The 25379-nt window shown below is 39.7% G+C and overlaps 1 protein-coding gene across 1 annotated transcript; it reads right to left on the bottom strand.

Moving 5' to 3' along the window:
* Nucleotides 1-19068: 19068 nt before the first annotated feature.
* Nucleotides 19069-22570, bottom strand: LOC142642573 (arginine--tRNA ligase, cytoplasmic-like). The gene is made up of 5 exons (XM_075816954.1): nt 22300-22570; nt 21794-21846; nt 19886-19955; nt 19616-19720; nt 19069-19387 (listed from the first exon to the last, which is right to left on the bottom strand). Exons 2-5 carry the CDS (start codon nt 21814-21816, stop codon nt 19229-19231), a joined length of 357 nt encoding a protein of 118 aa, XP_075673069.1. The 5' UTR covers nt 21817-21846; nt 22300-22570; the 3' UTR covers nt 19069-19228.
* Nucleotides 22571-25379: the final 2809 nt, after the last annotated feature.

The raw sequence follows: 25379 nt of genomic DNA, 5'->3' as shown, positions 1-25379 counted from the left end.
TTTTTTTAATATTCTAGCATTAGTTGATAATGTCTATAAGCCTCATCACATTAGACCTAGAAATGGATTGATAAAGATTCTCTAGAACTTTCTTCACATCAATTGCTGAAGTGCAACGTGCTGTAAGTGCGAGAACAGATGGTGAAAGAGTTGAGCTCATGAAGGTTAAAAGTGCCTTCTCTTTAGATTTTCAAATCTGGTAATCTAGATTGAGTATTGCAGTAATTGAACCAGACAGATCTTTGAAAAATTTCTATGGAATCGGTTGAAACTCATCAAGTAAATCGAACATTGAGTATTTTTCAAGCACCATAGTAATCTAATGCTTCCAAACAATATAGTTTGCACTTTGCACTATCCAGCTTGACAGTCTTCGTATTCCCCATGTTAAAAAGAAGCGACAGAGGCTGATTCATCAAGTTCACAGACGAAGTTGAATTAGATGATACGTCGGAGCTTTCCAAGGAAGGCTTTGATACCATGAAGAAATTTTGTGTTTCTTAAGCTAAGCAATAATGGAGGAACTTAGAGAGAGAGAGAGAGAGAGCCAGTAGATAAAACTTGTATATGCTTTCATAAAATTAATTCAATACACAATGTATATATTTATACATCCCTCAACTCACTGACTGAATACCAAACTGATTTTAGGCCGATAAGCTTATGCAATGTAGTTTATAAGCTAGTATCTAAAGTAATTGCAAATCGCCTAAAAAACATCCTCCCTCAAATTATATCGGAAAACCAAAGTGCCTTCCTATCAGAGAGGCTCATTACTGATAATGTATTAGTTGCCTTTGAATTGATGCACTACCTTGAACACAAAAAAGAGGGGAGGGAAAATTTTTTGGCAGTCAAGCTCGATATGAGCAAGGCCTATGATCGGGTAGAGTGGGGGTTTATTGAGAAAGTAATGGAAAAATTGGGTTTCCATGAGAAATGGATACAACTTATAATGAAGTGCATTTCTACTGTTTCTTACTCTGTGATTATTAATGGAACGGTTCATGGATGTATTTTTCCTACAAGGGGCCTCCGACAAGGGGACCCCTTATCTCCTTATTTGTTCTTGTTATGTGCAGACGGTTTCTCATCTTTAATTCAGGATGCAGCAAGGAATCAGATGTTGAATGGGATCTCTATTTGTAGAGGAAGTCCTATGGTCACTCATTTATTTTTTGCGGACGACAGTCTCTTGTTTTGCAAAGCCACTGAGCAAGAATGCCAAAAACTCATTGAGATCCTGGAGCTTTACAAAGCTGCCTCTGGCCAGAAAGTTAATGCCGAAAAATCCTCAGTCTTCTTCAGTCATAACACCCCTCCGGAAAAAAGGTGTGAAGTTTTGAACATCCTGGGTCCAATGCAAGATACTAGGCATGGCAAATATTTGGGGCTACCTTCCATTATTGGAAGATCAAAAACCGAAGTGTTTGCGGAAGTGAAGGAAAAAGTTGGAAGGAAATTAGCGGGATGGAAAGGGAAATTATTGTCCATAGGAGGGAAGGAAATCTTAATAAAGGCGGTAGCGCAAGCGGTCCCCGCCTATACCATGAGCTGCTTCCTAATCCCGAAAGGCTTGTGTGAGGAGATTGAAGGGATGATAAGAAATTTCTGGTGGGGGCAAAGAAATGAAGAGAGGAAAATTGCTTGGGTGAGTTGGGAGAAAATGTGCAAAGCAAAGTCAAATGGTGGAATGGGTTTTCGGGATTTCAAAGCCTTCAACCTAGCAATGCTTGCCAAGCAAGGTTGGAGACTCTTGTCAAACCCGGACTCCCTCTGTGCCAAAGTCTTTAAAGCCAGATACCACCCAAATGGAGACATTCTAAGCTCAAAGCTTGGCTGCAGCCCGTCATATACATGGAAGAGCATTTTTAAAGGCCTAGAGGTGATCCGGAAGGGTACCCGATGGAGGGTTGGAAATGGAAGGCTCATTCACATTTGGGAGGACAAGTGGCTCCCCACCCCAACAACTTACAAAGTAATCTCTCCTCCTCAACCTTTTGATGACTATCCTATGGTGTCGGCCTTAATTGATGAGGATTCTAGAAGATGGAAGGTTGATACATTGAAGTCTTTATTCCTTCCTTTTGAGGTTGAAACAATCCTCAATATCCCGTTGAGCTACAATCTTCCTGAGGATAAAATAATTTGGGTGGGAAATAAAAAGGGAGAATTTTCTGTAAAAAGTGCTTATTATGTAGCCTTAACTGTAATAAATCCATCAGAAAGGGGTGAGTGCTCTCATGGTGACCCTAGAACCCCCCTTTGGAAGCGGATTTGGCAGTTAAAGATTCCCCCAAAAATTAGAATATTCATCTGGAAAGCTTGTGCTAATGCCCTGCCAACTATGCTAAATTTAAGGAGAAAAGGGGTGAATACTGATGGAATGTGCCCTGTGTGTGGTTTGGAGGCTGAATCTATTGGTCACGCTCTCTTTTATTGTAGTGCTGTGGAGGGAATATGGAACCAATGGAAGGAGTGTCCAACTGCCTTTGGAGCTGAAAAATTGGACTTCCCTGATATGGCTTTAAAAATGCTAAATGTTGGCACCCCTAGAGACATGGAGTTGTTGTGTGGGGTAGCTTGGGCTGTCTGGCATAATAGAAATCTGAGGGTGTTCGAATCAGTTAGTCAGGGGGCGGAGCAAGTCTGGAATCTTGCAATTAGCATGCTTGAAGATTTTAAGGAAGCTACAAAGTTTAGGTGGCTGGGGTCTTCGTCATGTGAGATTAGTTGGAAAAAGCCTCCAACTGGGATGTTCAAAATCAATACTGATGGGGCCACTGCAGATGATGGGAGGCGGTCAAGTATAGGGGTGATCATAAGGGATTGTTGGGGATTAACTGTTGCTGCTCTTTGCCGTGTTCTCCCAGGGAACTTTACTGTGGAAGAGACCGAAGCTCTAGCAATTGAGGCGGGGATTCTTCTTGCAAGGGAGCTGGATCTTCAACAGATTATTATTGAATCAGATTCACTATCAGTGGTTAATAGCATTCGGTCCAAGGATTCCAATGGAGGTTTCGGCCACATTGTCAATGGTATTTTGAGCTCTCTTGATGAGTTTAGCAGTTGGCAGATCCGGCACCTGAAAAGGGACTTCAACAAGGTTGCACATGAGCTGGCCAGGTTTGCTAAAACTGATAATGTTAATCAGATGTGGAGGGGTGTGTCTCCCCCTATTGTGAGCAATCTGATTCATTTAGACTGCCTGTAGCTGGGCTGCTTTCTGTGCTTTGTTGTAGTTCAGTTGCTGAGTGAAATGGAACTTCTCTTTTCAAAAAAAAAAAAAAAAAAAAAACTGACTCCACAAATATCGGATTTTCAATGTGATCCATGCTTGTTTAACAAATCGGGCTTACGGGGGAGATCGACCATAACTGCTATAACTGTATTTTGTATTTCATGGAGGGAAAGGATGGCTTAGACAAAACATTGTCGTGTTTTGATCTATGCACATCTTTTAGTAAATCGACTTCATGTGACTTAGTTATTTCACATGTGATCTTTTGAAATGATTTTTCCACACGTGTTCTTAGACGAAATACAGTTTTGCTCCAATTTTTTTTCATAAACGGTGTCACTTAATTTGTTGCAGTATTTGTTTCAGAGTGAATCTTATGTTTAACACTTGATTTGTCATGAAATTTTTGTGAATGTGTAGCATTTCTAAAAAAAAAAAAAGAGCAAATGAACTTGTTTGATGGAGAGAGGAATAACTTAATGGGGGAGGATAATTAACTGGGGTGTTAAGGAGGCAAGCCAAAAAAATTGTGGAGGTATTAAATAATTAAGAATAATTGAAAAAAAAAATGTTTTGGATCCTAAAAATAGCTTTAAATATTTTTGCATACTTACCATTACATATATAAATTAATAAAAAAAAAAGACGAAAACACCATTTTGGTTCCTACATTTTAAGGTCACAACCAATTTGATCCCTACATTTTGATAACAGTCAATTTAGTGTTTGTTATTTTCAATTTGTAGTTAATTTAGTCCCTACCGTTAACTTTTAACGAAAAATGTTTATGTGACAAATGGATTATACAATTGACACATATGTATAAATTTTATTGGCCATATCACATGTCAGTGATTAATAAACTGGCAAAAAAATACACATCAGACAAATATAATAAAAAAATTGTAAAGATGAATTTAAGGAATTAAATTAATTAAATAATTTTTCAATTTTCTTTTACTTTCTTCGTAACCAAAGTGCAACTCAGAGACACACAACCAATTCAAATAATCAAAATAGCTTACACAGAAAACAAATCTTCATTTCTCATTCTCACGCTTCCCACCTCCACCTCCTCGTAAGTTTATATTGTTTTAATTGAAGTGAATGAATTTCATTACTGAAAGTAAGCTTTCATTTCCGGATTGGTAATTGTTTTGATTTTCTTGGGAAACAAACTTGTTTTTGATATTGAATTTTCTAGAAAACGTATCAAAGACTTGTTATTTAAGTTTATTTTTTATTTTCTATTTTTTTTTATTGCCCAAGAAGATCATTATTATTGTATTAGCGATCGGATCCTCACACGCCTTGATTGGATCAGATCCAAAAGCAAGCAAAGGATCATCGATCTCTGGCTCTAGCATATGCGCACTGCGCATACGGAAGATCAAGCTTGAAGGCACGAAGCCCATTAGGAATTTCACAGATCTTTCATGGAACTGTAGCAATCTTTTGGCAAAACCATCTTTATCAGAATCTGATGTGCTATCTATTGATGAATCGGTGTTGTCAGATTTGGGTTTTTTAGGAGGATTTGGATTTGTTTTATGTAAGGTTTTGATTCCTTGAATTGGGATGAAAAATTGTGTACCAACCTTTGTGTACTGGGTTGGTGTTTAGCTGTCAAGAAAGTTCAAGAAAAACTTAAAATTTTATTTAATTAATTTTTATTTTGTTTGATTAATTTAATTCTTTAAATTCATCCTTCTAAAAATTTCTTTTTCCCAGATGGTATTATTCTGCCAGTTAATCATTGACGTGGCCAGTAAAATTTAGACACATTAACATATATTTAATCTTTTAATATTAAATTTGCCAATTGTGCAATCTGTTTGCCACGTAAGTATTTTCCATTAAAAGTTAACAATGGGAACTAAACTAATTAAAAATTGAAAATAACAGGAACTAAATTGATTGCTACCAAAATGTAGGGACCAAATTGATTGTGACTTCAAAATGTAGAGAGCAAAATAGTATTTTTGCAAAAAAAAAAAAAATGATAATTGAGGAAGGAGGATTTATTAGATTTGAATCTTAAATGAATGTCTTATTTGAAAACACCAAAAGACACCATCTAGTACGAGTAATTGGTTTCGAAAGAAGGGACATGTTAACAAGTGCCCTTAGGGCAATTGTTAACAATCTATTTTAGGAAAATTTTGACACCACTTTTATGAGAAATGAAAAAAGCTGTCAAAACATTAATTACTTTTTTTTTTTCCTTTTTTCATAAATTTTTTTTTTTTTTTAAATGGATTATTAGCTATTGCCCTAAGGGCATCCATTAACATTTTCTTGAAAGAAATAGATTCAGGTGTGTAGCTGAACAGTTTAATATTAATTGTATTTAAAATTATTTTTCAAATGAAAAATAGATAGAAATATAAAGGGGAAAAAGAGAGAGTAAGACGTGGAAAAAGAGTAACAAAATAGAGAGAAAATCAAGATTATTGTAAACACATTGAAATATATACCAAATTATGATGAGGGCGATGTATTGGATAACAATATTTTATCATGGGAAGCACATCTGAATCTTAATAAAGGAAATCCATATCTTCTTCATGGATGTCTTTTCTAATGTTGTTCTTGTCCTTATACGAGAACAACGTTTACAATTTTGTATAAGTAGTATTGCAAACGACTTTTTAAGATTTGTCAAAATTTATTTCATTTAGTACATTGTAGCTTATTCTTAAATCTAAGTGTGAGTTTGGATAGCACTGATGCTTTGGGTGTTTGGCGTTTTTCCCTGTGTCCCGTGTGCTGTTCAGAAGACTCACAAGTAAGGAAAAACGCAAATTTTGTTTTAAAATTGGGTCTCACGGCACTATTCACACATTAAAAATTATTTTGCTACAGTATTTTCAGTAATAAGTTTTCAGTTTTTAGCAATAAGCGGTATCCAAACAGATCCTAAATGTCAAAAGCAAGATAAACTATGTTTACACTTATTATATTGGGGTTAAGTATCCATATGGAACTTTGCCACATTCGGCAACTGAATGGTTCATGGCTTTTTATTTTATAATTTTTTTTTCAATTATAAACGTATAAATTAATGTATATGAATGTGTAAAGGCAAAGAATATGTAAAGCTCAAACCACCCAAAATAATTTAAACTACTTTCTTAAAAAAAAAAAAAAAACTTTGGATGTTCTTGTTGAAAAGGCTAGGAGGTATTAATCAATTGAATTACAAGACTTTTAACAATTTTTTTTTTTGAATTAACTATTATAATGATTGCTGGCATTATGATAATTTTATATTAATGAGTATTTATCATAAATGTGCTTTACATGGAACTATATATTAAACTATCTATTCTATTATTTAAAGAAACTATTAAAATATATATTAATATATTGATCTGTAAAATTGCGAGGTCTTAGAGATCAACTAAAAGTTAAACGTCTTAGATTTTAAATATACTATTATAAATTATAGATTATGGTTTTATTGTAGACGAAGATAACCAGTTGAGGCAACCATAATTTTCAAGATCTAACTTGAAGAAGTGTATCAATTTGCGGTAAATGAAAATAACTATGGGGAGTAAAAGGACCCAAGTGGGCATATGGGCCTTTAGACTGTAGCATGGAAGGCCGACCTGCTCCAGAATTAAACTCTACGAATTGGCCCATACGCCGAGGATCCGAGGATACAGCCGAGGGCGAGCTTCTCCTCGGACAAATCCAAGAGAACTCAAAACTTCATTATGAAGGTCAAGGCAACTCTAGGAAGACTAATGGTTAAAGGGAGACACCCTAAACCTTCTAGATGCACCAATGTTGAAGAAAATATCAAGAGCAAAGGCTGTCACCTCCGCATTAAAGGCTCTGCACCTACCTCCCTAGCCGCATTAATGGGGAAGTGACCCCTAAACAGTAGGGCTGAAACTTCTAGTCACTTTCCAAAAAAGTATCAGGGAAGAAAGTATTTAAGGTGGGTGAAGGCCAAAGAGAAAGGGGAGGATCTGCAACAAAGAAAAAAACTAAGAATTGTAACTTTTAAGTAAGAAATAGAAATAATACAGAAGTAGTCCTCGGCTTACATCTGAGGAGGCCTATTTATAATTATCTTTTGTTATTTACATGTGTTTTGTAACTCTTAGCCTGTTATCAAGCTCTCAGTACTTCTAACCTAGGTTTCAAACCCACGCTCTACAAATTTTATTGTTTAAGGCTCATTGGGCCTAAGCCCGTAGTTGTCTTTGGGTCCAGGTGCAATTGTGCGCTTACAATTGGCGCCGTCTGTGGGAATCTAGTCTAGAAGGAGTTGTGATACTATGGCAGGCCTGGGTTCTCACCATGCAGAGTCACAGGGATCACAACCGGAGGATCTTTTCGAGCGTCTTGAGCGTCGAAGGGATCGTGAGGGAAGTGTCCATACAGAATACCCCGGGGTTAGCCGTACTCATGGTGGGGGTAGTACCACCCATGAGGATGGTGCTAAAGCCATGCAGAAGGAGATTAATCGTTTGAAGAGGAAGTTACGCCGCGCCAGACGGAGGTCTTCACCGTCCTCATCTAGTCCTTCCTCAGAGGAGGTATAGGGAGGTAGCTACAGCTCAAGGTCATGCTCACCCCCCAGTGCAATGTCCTCTGGTGAGGAGGACGACCAGCCAGCTTGCAGACGCAAGAAACTTCCTTCAAGGGGCTTAGGGAACGATGCTATGAGCCGGGCGTTGCACCAACTCTCTAAATCTCCGTTTTCACGGAGGATTGAGAAAGGGAGGCTTCCTAGGAGGTTTACCCAACCCACCTTTACCATCTACAATGGCCGGACTGATCCGGTGGAACACGTGAGTCACTTTAACCAGAGGATGGCGGTGCACTCTCACAACGAGACCCTGATGTGCAAAGTTTTCCCCTCTAGCTTGGGACCTGTTGCTATAAGGTGGTTCAACGGCCTTAAATCGGGGTCTATAGGTTCGTTTGGGGAGCTCACTAGAGCATTCGCTTCGCGGTTCATTACGTGTAGTAGAGTACTTCGGCCATTGGACTCACTGCTATCCATGACCATGAGGGAAGGGGAGATGTTGAAAGCATATTCCGACCGGTACTGGGAAATGTTTAATGAAATAGATGGTGACTTTGATGAGGTGGCGCTCAATACCTTTAAGGTAGGCCTTCCTATTGATCACGACTTGAGAAAGTCTTTGACCAAAAAGCCCGTCCGCAGCGTACGTCGCCTCATGGATCGTATTGACGAGTACAAGAGAGTGGAGGAAGACCAGCAGCAAGGAAAAGGTAATGAGAAGGTTATCCCGCAGGAGAGAAGGGATTTCAAGTCGGACAGGTACCACAACAACAAGCCGAGGAGAGATTATGTTGGGCAGTCCGGGTCGGCAATACCTCAGGCCGTGAACACTGTGTTCCGAGAGCTAGTACATCAGCTGCTAGAGAAAGTTCGTAAGGAGCCCTTCTTCAGATGGCCTGGTAAGATGGCAGGAGACCCTGCGAAGAGGAATCAGAACCTCTTTGTCAGTATCACCAGGATGTGGGCCACACTACGGAGAACTGTCGGACCCTTTGGAACCACTTGGAGCAGCTGGTCAGTGAAGGGAAACTAAAGCAGCACTTGTGTCAACCTGGTGGACAGGGCAGCCAATCTGGCTCGAACAATCAGAAGAATAATCCATCTCGGCCCGCATTGGGAACGATCAATGTTATTTTCGCTGCACCTGGCAGGACTAGCTCAGGCCCCACTAGGGTGATGGCGGTTTCCCATTCTCAGGCCGAGGAACCAGGCTGCAGGCCGAAGAGGTTGAAGGTGACCTTACCCGTCTTGGGATTTTCGGAGGAAGATAAGGTTGGTACCATTCAACCCCATGACGATGCTCTTGTGGTCACTCTCAGGATAGGGAGTTATGATGTCAAGAGAGTTATGATTGATCAGGACAGCGGTGCAGATATCATGTACCCTGATTTATTTAAGGGGTTAAGGCTGAAGTTGGAAGATCTTACTCCTTATGACTCGCCACTCATAAGCTTCGAAGGAAGGGCCGTTGTGCCGAAGGGACGTTTACTCGTCCAATCCGGCTCAGAAACGGTTGAGGTGGATTTCATTGTGGTCGACGCTTACTCCCCATATACAGCCATCCTCGCCAGGCCATAGCTGCACGCTCTGGGAGCTGTCTCCTCTACCTTGCATGTTAAGGTTAAGTTTCCCTCGGGGGAGTATGTTGAGGAAATCCTTGGCAGCCAATCAGTGGCCAGGCAATGCATATCGGCCGCAACGAGCTTTCATAAAGCAGTCAATCGGAGGCCTTTTGCCCATCCAAAAGTCATAGCAATTAACAGCTCCGGATGCATCTGGGGCGGTGACAGGAGATGACGCTATTTGTGAGGAGTTAGAGAAGTTTTTAATAGCAGATGACCCGGAGAGGTTCTTCCAAGTTGGCATACGTTTGCCACACCAAGAGAAGATGAAGTTGTTGGAATTTCTGAAGGACAATATTGATGTTTTTGCGTGGGACCCTTATGAGGCCCTAGGCGTTGATCCGAGCTTCATTTGTCATCGTTTAAATGTCAACCCTGCCATTATGCCGAGAAGGCAGCCATCTCGGTGCTCTTCCAAAGAGCATGCCGAGGCTGTAAAAGAAGAGGTGCTCAAACTCAAGAGGGCTGGGGCTATTAAAGAAGTTTTCTACCCCGAATGGTTGGCGCATACGGTTGTGGTTAAAAAGAAGAATGGAACGTGGAGAGTATGTGTGGACTTCACAGATTTGAACAAGGCCTGCCCCAAGGATTCGTTCCCAATGCCGCGTATTGATCAACTGGTGGATGCCATTGTCGGACATCCTCGAATGAGTTTTTTGGATGCCTTTCAGGGTTACCATCAGATTCCATTAGCATTGGAGGATCAAGAGAAGATTCCTTTTATTACTCCAACAGGGAACTACCACTATAAGGTCATGCCATTTGGGTTGAAGAATGCTGGGGCTACCTACCAAAGAATGATGACCAGAATGTTTGAACAGCAACTAGGGAAGACCATTGAGGTATATGTGGATGATATGGTGGTGAAGAGTAAAACAATACCTTCACACCTGAAAGATCTGGCCGACACCTTTCAGGTGCTAAGAAAGTACAAGCTGCGCCTTAACGCCTCAAAGTGCTCTTTTGGCGTGGGGTCCGGAAAGTTCTTGGGATACATGATTACTCACAGAGGCATAGAGGTGAACCCAGCGCAGGTCAAGGCTATTCAGGATTTTCAGCCGCCTCGAAACCCAAAAGAGATCCAGAAATTGACCGGAATGATCGCTGCATTGAATAGATTTATCTCTCGGTCAGCTGACCGATGCCGTCCTTTCTTCCAATTGTTGAATAAGTGGAAAGGGTTTCAATGGACCGAGGACTCCGTGTTAGCTTTCCAACAGCTTAAGCAATATCTTTCTCGGCCACCCATTTTGTCTCGCCCCGAAGCGGACGAAGTCTTGTTCGCTTATCTGGCAGTGGCCGTCCACGCGGTCAGCCTGGTCCTTATAAGGAATGAAAGCGGGGTGCAAAGACCGGTCTACTATGTTAGTAAGTCTTTGAATGAGGCCGAGGTGCGCTATCTGCTTCTGGAGAAAGCAGGCCATAATTCACGCCACGCACAAGCTTCCTCATTATTTCCAGTCTCACACTGTGGTGGTCCTAACCCAATTGCCTCTTAAGGCGGTGTTACGCAGTGCTGATTACTCTGGCAGGGTGGCAAAATGGGGAACCATTTTGGGAGCTTTTGATGTTAAATACAAGCCTCGCACCTCGGTGAAGGGCCAGGTCCTCGCTGACTTGGTGGCAGAGTTTACCAAACCATTGCTAGAAGAAACCCTGAAAGAGGCACACATGGATGAAAAGCCAGTTGGTGTGATCACAACTGCAGTACCTCCGACTTGGAAAGTGTATGTGGATGGGGCAGCTAATCAGAGAGGGTCTGGTGTTGGACTTGTCCTAATGTCCCCTGAGGGAATTGTCTTCGAAAAATCTTTGAGATTGGCGTTCTCGGCTACCAATAATGAGGCCGAGTATGAAGCAGTCTTGGTGGCCATGAAGATGGTGCATAGGATGTGTGGAAAGGTACTCCAGGCGTTCTCGGATTCTCAGTTAGTGGTCGGCCAAGTCACGGGCACCATGGAGGCTAGAAACCCCAGAATGCAGGAATATTTGGCCCAGGTCAAGCGTCAGCAAGCCGAATTTGACTCCTTCGTCTTAGCTCACATTTCTAGAAGTGGAAATACTCATGCATATTCTTTGCCTATGTTCACAACGTCTTCGGCTCAGGGTTTGCCCAAGATTATCCTCGTGGAGGATTTGTTAGAGCCAACTTTTACCATTGTCAGCACAGTTCACATTCATCTGATAAGGCCTGGACCTAGTTGGATCGACCCGGTTATATCTTTTCTTAAGAATGATACCCTTCCTGAGGACAAAGCTGAAGCAGATAAGATACGTCGAAAGGCGCCACGTTTCTGGTTGTCCGAGGACCAGAAACTGTACAAACAATCCTTCTCAAGACCGTACTTGTTGTGTGTGCACCTTGAATCAACGGAAGCACTACTGGAGGAACTGCATGAGGGAATTTGTGGAAGCCACACTGGGGGAAGGTCCTTAGCCCATAGAGCTCTGACTCAGGGTTATTGGTGGCCCAATATGCAGAGGGAGGCTCAGGATTATGCTCGAAAGTGTGATCAATGCCAGAGGTTCGCCCCTAATATTCATCAACCTGGAGGGGCTCTTAACCCTTTTTCCAGTCCTTGGCCTTTTGCACAATGGGGATTGGACATAGTGGGGCCATTTTCGAGAGCTGCAGGAAACAAAAGATGGCTTCTCGTGGAGACAGACTATTTCACTAAATGGGTTGAGGCCGAGCCCTTAGCAAATATTAGAGACGTTGACTCCAAGAAATTTATTTGGGAAAATATCGTCACTAGATTCGGTATTCCACACACACTTATCTTAGACAATGGCGTTCAATTCGACAGCAAGGCTTTTAGGAAATACTGTGGTGATATGGGTATCATAAATAGATATTCAACCCTAGCTTATCCTCAGGGAAATGGGCAAGCCGAGGCTGTTAACAAGGTCATAGTTAGTGGGCTCAAGAAAAGGTTGGACGATTCGAAAGGCAGATGGGTAGAGGAACTCCCACATGTTCTGTGGACGTATCGGACTACGCCGCGCAGGTCCACGGGAGAAACACCATTCTCTATGACTTATGGAGCCGAGGCGGTTATACCCCTGGAATCTGGTTTTCCCACCCTGAAGACAAGTTCTTTTAGCCCGGAGAATAACAATGGACTCCTGGGGAAAGGCCTCAATCTACTCGAGGAGCGACGCGAGGCAGCTATGGTCCAAATGGCTTATTATCAACAGAAGCTAAAACGGGGATATGATGCCCACGTGAAGCTAAGGCCGCTCGCACCTGGTGATCTTGTACTAAGAAAAGTTGTGGGCACTTCTAAGAACCCAGCTTGGGGTAAGCTAGGACCCAACTGGGAAGGCCCCTATCGCATTATTTCAGTAGCAGGCATAGGGTCATATCGGCTAGCTGACCTAGATGAAAGAATTGTACCACGCCCGTGGAATGTAAATAACCTTAGAAGATATTATTATTAATAAAATGTGCTTTTGTTAGTTAACATTTCAAAGTTATAAGTACCTCTAACATTTCGAGTTACTATTCTTAAGAATCAAACAGAAACTTGGTTAAGTGTAGTCCTCGGACCACAAACCTTGTGGAAATTGATATCTTATCATTTGTTAAACAGAACCTTAGTTATGCCGGGTCCTCGGACCTCCTACTTTGGGGAAATTAACATTTGAAGCTACTATTCTTAAGAATCAAACAGAAACTTGGTTAAGTGTAGTCCTCGGACCACAAACCTTGTGGAAATTGACATCTTATCATTTGTTAAACAGAACCTTAGTTATGTCGGGTCCTCGGATCTCCTACTTTGGGGAAATTAACATTTGAAGCTACTATTCTTAAGAATTAAACAGAAACTTGGTTAAGTGTAGTCCTCGGACCACAAACCTTGTGGAAATTGATATCTTATCATTTGTTAAACAGAACCTTAGTTATGCCAGGTCCTCGGATCTCCTACTTTGGGGAAATTAACATTTGGGGTTACTATTCTTAAGAGTCAAACAGAAACTTGGTTAAGTATAGTCCTCGGACCACAAACCTTGTCACTGTTCTTAATATCTTGTTACTGTTCTTATTCTTATCATACGTTTTATGGAAATCAGTATCTCACCATTCATTAATTTGGATCTCAAGTTCCACATTTTTAAGTGTTAAACAAATTTTTGTAAGGAATGGTCTTCGGACCTTACATCTTACTGAAAGCAATACGTCAGATTACAAAGGTTTAATCATCATGTGAGTTGTCTAACTGTGACCTTATTTAATATCTAAATTAAGTTATGTGGCTGTTTTGAAGTCATAGTTGTTTGCATGGTGGAGTTAGACTTATTTATTCTGTTTTCCCTTTAACTATTTGTTATTGAAAACTTTCATGGTAAGCACAAAAAGAATAAGGTAAAACAAAGACAACATGAACGAAAGTTGAATAAAAATGTTCTTCATTAATTATATACAAAAAAGGGGGAGGAGTACAAAAGGTTCTATCCTAGGCCTTAAGCTTGTGTAGGGGGGTCTTGGAGGGAGCTGCTGCCAGCCTCGGTACTCTTCAACTCTAGTTCAAAGGTGGACAAAACTTGTTTCCCTTTGTCTGTTGAAGGGACAAGGGGCTTCATGTCTTGAACTCGCTTCTTCTCGGCGCCATCACACTTGTCCTTCTCTTTATAGGAACCTTCAGGTTCTGTAGGATCAGGAACAAGTTCTTGCACCACAGGAGGAAGGGCAGGAGAGGCAGCAATAGGAGGGTCTTCAATTTCCTGTATGTCTAGGGCAAGCCAAATGTTCTCGGACTTCCTCAGCTCGGAAGCTTGAGGAACCCCTGCTGCATTCATGGCCTCTCCCCTAACCCTGCCGACAGGTACTCTCGCACAAGGCCGCAAAAGCCTCTGTCGTTCCGTTTGGCTGGTTACCCCTCCTCAGCCGGCCTTCTTCGCGGCCTCCAGTGCGTGCTTGTGGGCGCGAGCCTCCTCCTTCGCCCGCGTAAGCTCCTTTTCCAAGTCAGAGCGTGCTTGTTGGACTTGGGCAAGCTCGTCATCCTTTTGGCGGAGAAGCTTACGCTGCCCCTCCACTTGGCCCTCTATCGTCTTCAAGCTGGCCTTGTCACCATCTCTCTCTCTTTTCAAGTCGGCCAGCTGTGACGTGATCTTCCCGTTCTCTGCTAGGGCCTGGCCTAGGGACCTTTCTGCCTCTTACCTCAGCTCTTGCTCCATCCCAGCGCGCTTCCGAGAATCCTCCACGAACTTCTCGGCCGCGAAAACTTCTTGGATGGACTGCAAAAATGCCAGGAGGTTAAATACGGTAAAGTATTTACAAATAAATATAAAGTACGAGTGCGAGGTGGAACTTATCAGTGCTAAACCCCTTTTTAAGGAGAGGAACAACTGCGGCTGGCCCATCTTCTCCAAGGTTTCCATGTCCTTGGGCAGCAAGAGGTGACACTCCAACTCCTCGGCCAAATGATGGGCGTGGCCTTGTTGGACCGCCCTAATGCCGGAGTGACAGGGAATGGGTGCGCCGTCCAGCTTTAAGTCGGAGACCAGGGGCAGCCGTGCTCGGCGCACCTCGGCCACGTCTCTGATCTCCCCGCTTTCAACTGAGCGGGCGCGCCCTTTGCCCTTGTCCAATTTCTGCTGCTGGGCTGGCGCGGGCTGTTTCATCTTCTTTTGTTTTTCACCTCCAGCCCCCTCGGCTTCCGCTTTCCTTTTCTTCTTGGGATCTTCGGCTGGAGGCTTAGGGTCGGCTGGAGGAGGAGGAAGTAGTGGTAAAGCTGGGGGAACTTGGGGCCCCTTTGTCCCCTTCTTCGCCACTCGTGCACCTCTTGCGGTCATAAGGCCCTTCAGCTCGTCCATCTCTTCTTCAATGGAGCTGTCGTCTGGACGCGCTATCACTAGACCTTCTATCCCAGAGGCTTCGGCTGCTTCTTCTTCCTCGTCGGAAAGAACAACGAACGTGTTTCCGCGAGGTCGTGGGGAGTCCTCGAATTGAAATTGTTCTATCTCCTCGTCCAACGTGTTCGAAGAAGACACTCGCTCCTCTGGGACATCAATTGCCTGAGAGTGCACAGCGAGGGGAACTGCCGTTATGGGCTGTGTGTACAACACTGTGTGTGGGGCGTCAGGGATGTCGTGGTCGGCCAATAAGTGGGGTCTGGCTACGTTAATTCTCCTACGCCTTTGGTCACCCGCGATTATTGCGTTCTCGATCTCCTGGAAGTCCGAGGAGAAGGGATCGTACCCCAGAATCAAGTGGGCCGCCCTAAGTTGTAAGTCTCTGCTAACGAACACCTCGGAGCGTAGCACTCTATTCAAATCTGCAACGTTGCAGTGGCTTAAGTGTGGGCGCACGTTTTGCTTATCTGCAAAGAAAAACATCCAAATAAACAAACATGGTCAGATTCGTAGAACATATAATAAATTAAAGTTAGACGCTCAAGTAAATGCGAATGCACATGCCTAGATGATTTAGGGAGTTATGGAGGGGGAAGTTAAATCCTAAGGTGTCGCACCTGGATCTCCCCACTCAACTGGGCAGTGGGGGCCGTCATGCCAGTTGCCATAGACGATGAGGTAGTCATCCTTCATGCCTTTATTGGACTTGGGCAAACAGGAGATCAACCTAACTACGCTGGAGCGGGATTTGATGTAATAACCTACTCCAGTGAGTTTGTGGCATTCGTACATAAAGATGACATCATGCCATGTGAGGTTCACACCCATTTGCTCGTTTAGAGCATCGACGCTTCCTAAAACTCTAAAAATGTTTGAAGCGCACTGATCGGGACACAATCGGTGGTTGCGGAGGTACTCCCTGGTTACGGGTTTCATTGGGAGGGTCATCCCACCATTTACGAAGGCGACCATGGGGATGATGACCTCTCCGGTTTTCCTAGAACCGGCCACGGCTTCCGCCGGGCAGTATTTTAGACCTACGTCGCTGGGAATATGATACTTAGCTCTAAAACCCTCCATCCCAGCAGCGGTATCTACTAGACACTTAAACTTTCCCATCAGAAAGAAAAGAAAGACTAAGTTCTAAGAGATGGAACAGTTAAAAGGGGGGCCGAGGACAGGATCCGAGGAGAAAGGGTTAAGGAAAAGGAATAAGAACTTACAAATTTCAAGTTGTGCGAATTTCCACGGGCTTCTGCAGACAAAAGGTGGTTATTGATGTTTTGATGGGATTAGCCTCTGAGGAAATAAATGAGGGCGCAGGTTCCCGAAGCGTCACGACGTGCGGGAAACGGCCTCGAAATTGCATTTGTCCTGCCCAAATTTTCATGGAGTAACAGGGGCCGTTGGATGCTCATCTCATTGTTAAACGTGGGGGACAAGGTGTAACTTACGGTAATAAATGCGCGCGTTTTTGAAAATAAAACCGCCAAGTGGCATCCTCTGGAACGCGAAACGATTTCCACACGTGCAGTTATTTACAAAATATGTGGGGTAAGTCCTCGTTGAATCAAAACCCTATTTTTTCTCCTCGGATGATGAAAAATAGAGTTTTTAGGGGCTATTGTGGGGAGTAAAAGGACCCAAGTGGGCATATGGGCCTTTAGACTGTAGCATGGAAGGCCGACCTGCTCCAGAATTAAACTCTACGAATTGGCCCATACGCCGAGGATCCGAGGATACAGCCTAGGGCGAGCTTCTCCTCGGACAAATCCAAGAGAACTCAAAACTTCATTATGAAGGTCAAGGCAACTCTGGGAAGACTAATGGTTAAAGGGAGACACCCTGAACCTTCTAGATGCACCAGTGTTGAAGAAAATATCAAGAGCAAAGGTTGCCACCTCCGCATTAAAGGCTCTGCACCTACCTCCCTAGCCGCATTAATGGGGAAGTGACCCCTAAACAGTAGGGCTGAAACTTCTAGTCACTTTCCAAAAAAGTATCAGGGAAGAAAGTATTTAAGGTGGGTGAAGGCCAAAGAGAAAGGGGAGGATCTGCAACAAAGAAAAAAACTAAGAATTGTAACTTTTAAGTAAGAAATAGAAATAATACAGAAGTAGTCCTCGGCTTACGTCCGAAGAGGCCTATTTACAATTATCTTTTGTTATTTACATGTGTTTTGTAACTCTTAGCCTGTTATCAAGCTCTCAGTACTTCTAACCTAGGTTTCAAGCCCACGCTCTACAAATTTTATTGTTTAAGGCTCATTGGGCCTGAGCCCGTAGTTGTCTTTGGGTCCAGGTGCAATTGTGCGCTTACAATAACCACTTGAGACAACCATAATTTTCAAGATCTAACTTTGTTATATTTTATTATATAATATATGTTGTTTTACATGACTAGCAGTTATAGGTGCAACGTCAAACAAAATTAGTAATAGGACCTGCTTGTCCAGTTATTTGAGTACATACTCCATAACTTCCTTGAAATAAACCGTAAATTGCTATGCACTTGGTATTACACCAAAACGCATTGCAACCGCTAATGAAATATCTTATGTCTATATAGTGCATGTTTTAAAAATACTTGGATTGTTGGATACACTTTTCGATTGGCAGTCAGCATCAGATCGATCAAATTCTTTAGAGCATAGCTTGCCATCCACCATTGGCAGTAGTTCACATACTTGATTATGACAAGAAATAGAGAAGTATTTACCACTAATCGATGCCATTCATATATAAACATGTAAATTTATTTAAGAATAAGGTACTTAATTATGTTTTCATTACTTGATTTAAAAATAGTGCTTTAAATCATGCTTGAGACGTGATATTCTTAACTTTTAATTATTATTGAAAACAATCAAGTGTAGATTCTCATCAAAACCCCATTATGTTTTATACAAATTCTTGTACATTTTTAATTTTCTTAGGAAGACCAAGTGTAAACCAAATGATACTTAATGTGCAAGACCAACATAGATAGAGTATAAAAGAGAGTTGTACCTGAAGCCAAGACAAGAAATGTAAAAATACAATAAGCTGGCGAGAGCTTTCCCATCTTACCAAGATTTCAAATCTATATATATTTTTTGGTGTGTTTATGGTGATTACTATGCAGTGATATTTAAAGAATGACAAAATTACGGTGACACATTTACGATCCACTAGTCAATATCAAGAATTGTATGGGGGAGTAAATTTTCCTTTCAAGTTTCTATAAATGAAAATGAAATAATATAACTACAGTAATAAATGGCTTAAAATTTAATATAATATTTCATGCAAATCTAACTTTAACTAGTCAACCACATACATTTGGTTCGAAAGTCACTCAACAAGTATAAGTGCTTGTGGGGTATTAGGGGAAGGGGAGGGAGAATGACTGAAATTTAAGTCTCCAAGAAGAAGCTTCCACTGCAAAAAAAAGACCTATTGCAGTGGGCCAAAACCGCCGCTAAAGGTACATTTGACCTTTAGCGGCAGGTGCTATTACGGCGGTTTGTCTTGCCACTATAGATTTATTGTGGCAGTAACAAAAAGCACCCCTATAGATACACCTTTTGGCGGGGGTTTTGGTTTATTGCAGTGGGCATAAAACCGCCGCCATATGACGTTTGAATTCGTGTTAATTGACTTTTAGTGGTGTGTACACATTGCTGCTATAGGCAATCAATTAAGCGGGTGGAAAAGCCACTATATGTGCGTACCTTTAGCGGTGGGCGGTAAGCGCCGCTATAGGGTTTCATTTAAAACATAAAATGTGCACCTATTGCGGCGCTTTTTGACCGCCGCTATAGGTTCTCTCTCTTTTTTTTTTTTTTTTTTCAATGGGCTTTAAAACCATTTTTTACATCAAATATATTATTCAAACCTGTTACAAAGAACCTGTAATAGTTTTAGCTATACTAACACAATACCACAAATGTAATTAATTAACAACACCACAAATGTCTCCAAACTAATGTAATATTAACATAGAAATATTATCAAATACAGTAAGCGGTATATTAAACCCTTCAAGAAAGATCACACGAGCCCCCTGACTTTCCTCAACTAAATTTATACTAGTCAATTTATTCAAAATGTTAGGAATGTATGGATTGTATAAGCTTTCCCCCTGTCAGCAAGAAAAGTATAACTGTTAGTTGGTTGCCTAATTTTCTGGAAACCTCACTATAAACAAAGATCTTTGCAGTTGATATGCACCAAGGACCATTTGCATTTCAGGCAGCTTTAATTATTGAAATCTATTATATCCTCATTTTCAATTTATTGAATCAACACTATTAGTGGTAATTTTATCCCAAAAAAAAAAAAAAACTATAAGATATTGAAATTCACATACCTTTTCCTCTAACTGAACTCCAAGGCGCTGATAAACCCTGTTAAACTCATTTCGACTGATTTCACAAATCTGTGTCCATGCCTCACGATCTTTCTGTTCCCCACCCTGTAGAAAGTTAAGCCACAAAAAATTAGTAAAAGAGAAACTCAACAAACATATTGGTGTCATTAGTTTAGGTACAAGTTAAGAGAAAAAAATGGTATATATGTTTATTAGTAAACACATGATTTATGTGGGCACAAAAGGAAATACACACACACACAATCTTACAATTTCCTGGATCAATATATAAAATAGAAACCGAGCCCATGTATGCAAATAAGTTTTTCCAACTTTTCCTCTACAAAAAATAAAAAGATAACATAAATGGCCATAAATCAATCAATTTTCTATAAAATTTAATACCATCGACAAGAGATCACGTCTTATCATTAAGCAAGAGATGCAAAAAAACAGACCTGCAAAAAGAGAGGAAAAAGTAGAAAAATATGTCAGCTGGCACAATTCATGCAAATCTGAGAGTCAATGGCACTTGAGGCACATTTTGCTCAAATCAAGAGTTAATGGCACTTAATGTTGTCTTACAATCAACATTTACAAAAGAACGACAATGTTTTGGGGAAGCAAATTCCATTTATAGAATAACAAAGTCATTAACCCATTTAAGTGTATTTTTGAACATGCCATTTGTGCATTAATTACCACATGGTCCACATACAAAAGGAACTCTAATAAAATACTACGTCATCTGTTTGTTCACTACAGCATTTCAACTCCTATACATTGGTATCTTCTGCTCGCTATTGCGTCTTGAACAGCCTAAAATTAGCAATCATCACATTCATGGAACCAACCTAAGTGATGCAACAAACTTAGAAAGATAAATTTGTAGCATGCAAAACATATATCATGTGCATATTGCAGGGCTTGTTGGCATGATTTTTTCTACAGGGGGGGGGGGGGGTTTCCATAATTTATTTTCTTTCTTAGTCCTTAAAAGGATATAATTTTTAATCTTTGTTTGGCTAGATAGGTGTTCGGTTTCTAGGAATCAAAATTATCTGTATCAAGAATTGAAATATGCCCCCTGTTTATGTCACCAATCTATATTATAATACAAGAAAAATAAAATAACCTCTTTTTTCTGTTTTACCAAAGAAATTCGCTATCCTTCTTCCATCAAGACCATCACCATGATCTCAGATTTTTTAAGCAATGAGGTTAATTCAAGCAGTAATATCAGATGCAACTAGCTGCAATAAAACCTCATGTGGGTAAATTGCAATATTTTAAACCCTAGGTTGGTAATGCAAACTCAACCAAATTCATGGGTAGATGAAATTAAACTTACCCCAAAGAACCAATTCTGCTAAGTGCAAACTTGGTTGTGAGTTATCATAAACCTTATCGGGAAGAAATCTTAATGAGACATGCGCCATTAAGATTGATCATAAATTTAGTGAATAGTCATAAAAGATCTCCCAAGATTAGATGCCAAGAAAACTTCTGTATACAATTTGGTGCAAATTTGGTAGTAATTGTGTAACATTTGAAGGTAATGAACGATACAACAACAACAATTACCACCAATCCTTAGTCTGAAATTTTGTGTCAACTATGAATCCTCAACAAACACAAATTTTGAATAAGAAAAATAAAAACATAACACTTACACATACCAAAACAAAAGAAGCTTGGTAAAACACGGGTAAACTGGACAGAATATACATATGTACATATATTTATAAAGGAACTTGATTTTTTTTTTTCAACCTGTACAGACTTAGGCACAAAATTGAGCATTTGGGCAAGTCCTAATTTGGTTTAAACCAAGCATTTAAAATTTTTTAGAAATAAACAGAGAGAGAGAGAGAGAGTCATTATTTTGTAACTGGCACCTCAGTTAGTCTTCCAAATTAATAAAACTATAAACTTCACAAAGCCTAGTTTGAGTCAAACTCAAGGTCTAAAGCTACGGGTTCAGTCAAATTTGCCATGTTAGAGAAAGGGTAGTAAAAACCTAGATCTTAAACCATTGAAAGATGAGAAACCCATGTTCAGTTTGATAGTTAAAAGAAAAAAAAAGCTACAGTTAGAAATTGTGAACAAAACAAAACAAGAAAGAGTGAGAAATGACATCTTATTAATTTGTAGAATATAGGAAAACTGTTGGGTTACCTTTGTAGAATATACAATCGCATTTCTTTGTGTACCTGAATTAGTAAACTTCCCTGAAAAAAAAAAAAATTGAACCCAATTGTATGTAAATAAAACAAAAAAAAAAATTGAAAATAAGTCCAAAAGAAAACACAATCTATAATCCTTGCACAAAAATACGCTAATTTGTAATGTATAAAACAACATGTTTAGAAAATTTAAGTTTTTAAATAAATCACAAAGGTGACAGAGAGGACATTTTCACTTCAAAACATGAGTCAAACCCATAAAATATTTGCACTATAAAATTGCAATTCTTTTGTACCTGAATCAGAAAAAATAAGTTAGAAAAAGGCAACCCAATTGCATTTAAATAAAAATAATAATAATAAGACCCAATTGCACTACCAAACAAGATTGTGATTGAAGCCCTAGAAATGAAACAGAGAAATAGAAACTCAAAACGAATCAAAATAGCTTCGAAAGAAACACACACAGATCTGATGAAAAGGAAAGAGAAGACTGACCTCCAAAGCCCACCGGATTGAGAGTGGTGATATCGTGCTGGACGTCGAGCGGCGATTGAGAGCAGTGCACGATTTCGTCGACGGAGTAGGACTCGTTGGAGGTTTGGTGAGATGGTTGAAAGGGACGTATTTGGTGGAGAAGAGGTGGGAGTATGTTGGGTTGTTGCGGTAGAGAAGAGGTTTGGAGACTGAGGTGGGAGACAGTGAAGAGATTTTCGTGTTTGAGAGAGAGAGAGAGGGTGTGTGCGTGTGGGAGACTAATGAAATGGCTAAAAATGAAAAGGTGCTAAAAATGAAAAGGGACAAAAAAAAGTAGAGGGAAAATTTAGGACTAGGTGGGGGCAATTTAGAGGTCTATTGTGGCGGGTACACATTGCTATATCTATGTTTAAGGCCACTAAAACAGGTCTATTGTGGCAGGTCATTGGCCTGCCGCTGTAGTTCGCTGCAAAAGACTAGAACTATTGTGGCGGGCCAATGGAACGCTGCAATAGATCTCATTTACAGCGGTGGGCCAAAAAAGCACCACAATATGCGACATATAACGGCAATTTTCGCACCCGCCGCAATAGCTCGTTTTTCTTGTAATGTTCACACATATTTACACTTAGATTATATTAGAGTAGAAAAATTTCAAAAACATGATTTAATGAAGTATTAAATGCATCTTAACCACTGCACTTAAGGACATTTATTAACAAAAGTTACTATTCAATACTTTCAAAGTAATGTTTCATTCTCTCACAAAAAGATGAGTTCCATCATAAATTCAATTAAAAGAACCCATTATTATGTGAGATTAAGAAATATTAAAGTACCAACTAATTAAAGGTCTTGGTTTTGTCATTAATTTACCAAACGAATACATAATCGAAATTATTTTACCCTTTCCTTTGAATAATTCATAACATGGATTGTTAAGTGTTGTATACTTGTATTAGTATCCTTGTGCCTTGTAGCTCAACCACCACCTTTTAGTGTTTTCATTAGACATCTAGGGTTCAAATCTTTTTTGCCTTATTGTATCTATCTAATTATCAAAAGAGTGTTGTGTCACTAAGTCCATAGAAATTAATAAAATAAATATATACTTAGTGGATAGATAAATCAAAATCCTCTATCTCATTCTAAGCGTTTCACTTTATCTTCCACCAGTTATAGTATGCCATGCATTTGATCTTTTCCATTTTAAATGATAGTTATTTATAAGAAAATAAAAAATATGTATAGTATGTTGCAATTGAGGGAACATAAAATGGAACACATAGAATGAGATAGAAGAATTGTGTTTGTGGATATACTATGGATAAATTAGCATGGCTTACCAAATTCTTAAAAAAAATTAAGACACAAAAAGAGAGAGAAAGAAATCAAGACATTCCACATATATGATACTAAAATGAATCATGTGAAAATTTTACTTTGAAATTTCATTTCAAATATGATCTAGAAAGAGGGTGACATTCGAGTCTTTTGAAAAATTATCAAGAGGAGAAACATTATAAGCACTTTCAAAGTAAAATTATGTGGTATTTCTTCATTTCATATAAATATTGGGCGTGAATCCCATTGTGAATCTAATTAATGGGCCCACTATAATGTGAAAGGAGGAAGTACCTCGTTATCGTTCTTCTTTTTCTTCTTTTTTTGTTTACTTTAATAAAGAAACCATAACATTTCAATTCACTAGGAAGTAATTGAAGCTACTTCAAGTCATAATTGACTTTGTGAGTACTAGAGATCATACTTGTATGATTAGCGAGTGATATTAGAAATACTACATATTTTTCTATATAAATCTTATAAGTTAATATGCAAGTTTTTAGATACAAAATAACTAATTAGAAAATTTATATAGTATACTATTTGCGATATCAATTATATTCATTGTTATTCCAATTTTTAAATATTTTATAGTAAAATTGATTGGAAAAATGCTAAAGTTACTACACATTTTATTAAAAATAAATACTTATAAACTAATGTGACAATATTGTCATTGACTGCTTGGTATCCTTTCAACAACATCATAAATAGGTATTATATTACTATTTTCCTTAATAACCTTACAAAAAAAAAAATGAATTATTAGGTTCATTCAACTCATAATATATACGTACAAAAGTTAGGTCATTTCGTAGTGGTACATTGAGTTAAATGATGTGTTTAAGTTTGGTGAGAGAGTGTAATTAAGTGTGTGTGTGTGTGTGTGTGTTGTGAACATTTAGTTTGTTTCTCAACAAAAAAAAAAAAAGTGGGTGTTGTCCCACATTGCTTGAGTGTAACTCTCTCCTACTGCTTAAAACCCCACTCTACTACTACAAGAGTTAGACCCTTTTGTAGTGGTACTTTGGTTTAAATAATGTGTTTGAGTTTGGTGAGAGTGTGTAATTAAGTGTGTGTGTGTGTGTGTGTGTAATAGTTAGTTTGTTTCTCAAAAAAATAAAGTGGGTGTTGTCTCATATTGCTTGAGTGTAACTCTTTCCCATTACTTAAAGCCTCACTCTACTACTATTAAAGTTAGGTTCTTTTGTAGTAAGTCTTTGAGTTAAGTAATGGGTTTAAGTTTAGTAAGAAAGTGTAATTAAGTGTGTGTGTATATTTGTTTAATAGTTAGTTTTTTTTTTAATTATAAAAAATCTCATTATATATGAGATGTATGGGAAATTTTTACGCTAAGAAAAAAAAAGGTCTAGACAGGGATATATAAAATGAAAAGCAAAAGTAAGAAAGAAAGAAAGGAAAAAAAAACCTTATTATGACTTTTGGTGCTCACCTTCTATCCCAAAGGGTAAAACCTATTGGGCACATTGCATGGATCCACACAGTACCAAAAATAATTGTACTCACTGCCCTATCCCAAATCATATATATCTGACCACCTTCATAGGAAAAAAGTTCCACCTTGCTCTTGGTCTAGGTGGGTAAAGGTTATGATGGGGTCTTGGCTTGGGCTTGACATAGGACTGATAGGAGTTCTTTTTTGTGGTGGCATAATAAATGCAGGGTTGCATTTATTGCACAAAAATTGCTACAAATTATCACATCAAGTTACGGTTTTAGTTTAAAAATAAGGTGCA

This window comes from Castanea sativa, chromosome 7 (genome assembly GCF_040712315.1).
Source record: "Castanea sativa cultivar Marrone di Chiusa Pesio chromosome 7, ASM4071231v1".
In the NCBI taxonomy this organism is placed as follows: Eukaryota; Viridiplantae; Streptophyta; class Magnoliopsida; order Fagales; family Fagaceae; genus Castanea; species Castanea sativa.
This window is presented reverse-complemented; position numbering and strand designations above follow the sequence as displayed.

Excerpts from the sequence above, each read along its gene's own strand:
- LOC142642573 (XM_075816954.1), bottom strand. The coding sequence starts at position 21,816 with ATGCGATTGTATATTCTACAAAG. Across the intron at positions 19,721-19,885 it reads ATATATTGATCCAGGAAATT|GGTGGGGAACAGAAAGATCG; the intron begins GTAAGATTGTGT and ends AACTTTCTACAG. Across the intron at positions 19,388-19,615 it reads GAGTTCAGTTAGAGGAAAAG|GGGGAAAGCTTATACAATCC; the intron begins GTATGTGAATTT and ends TCTTGCTGACAG.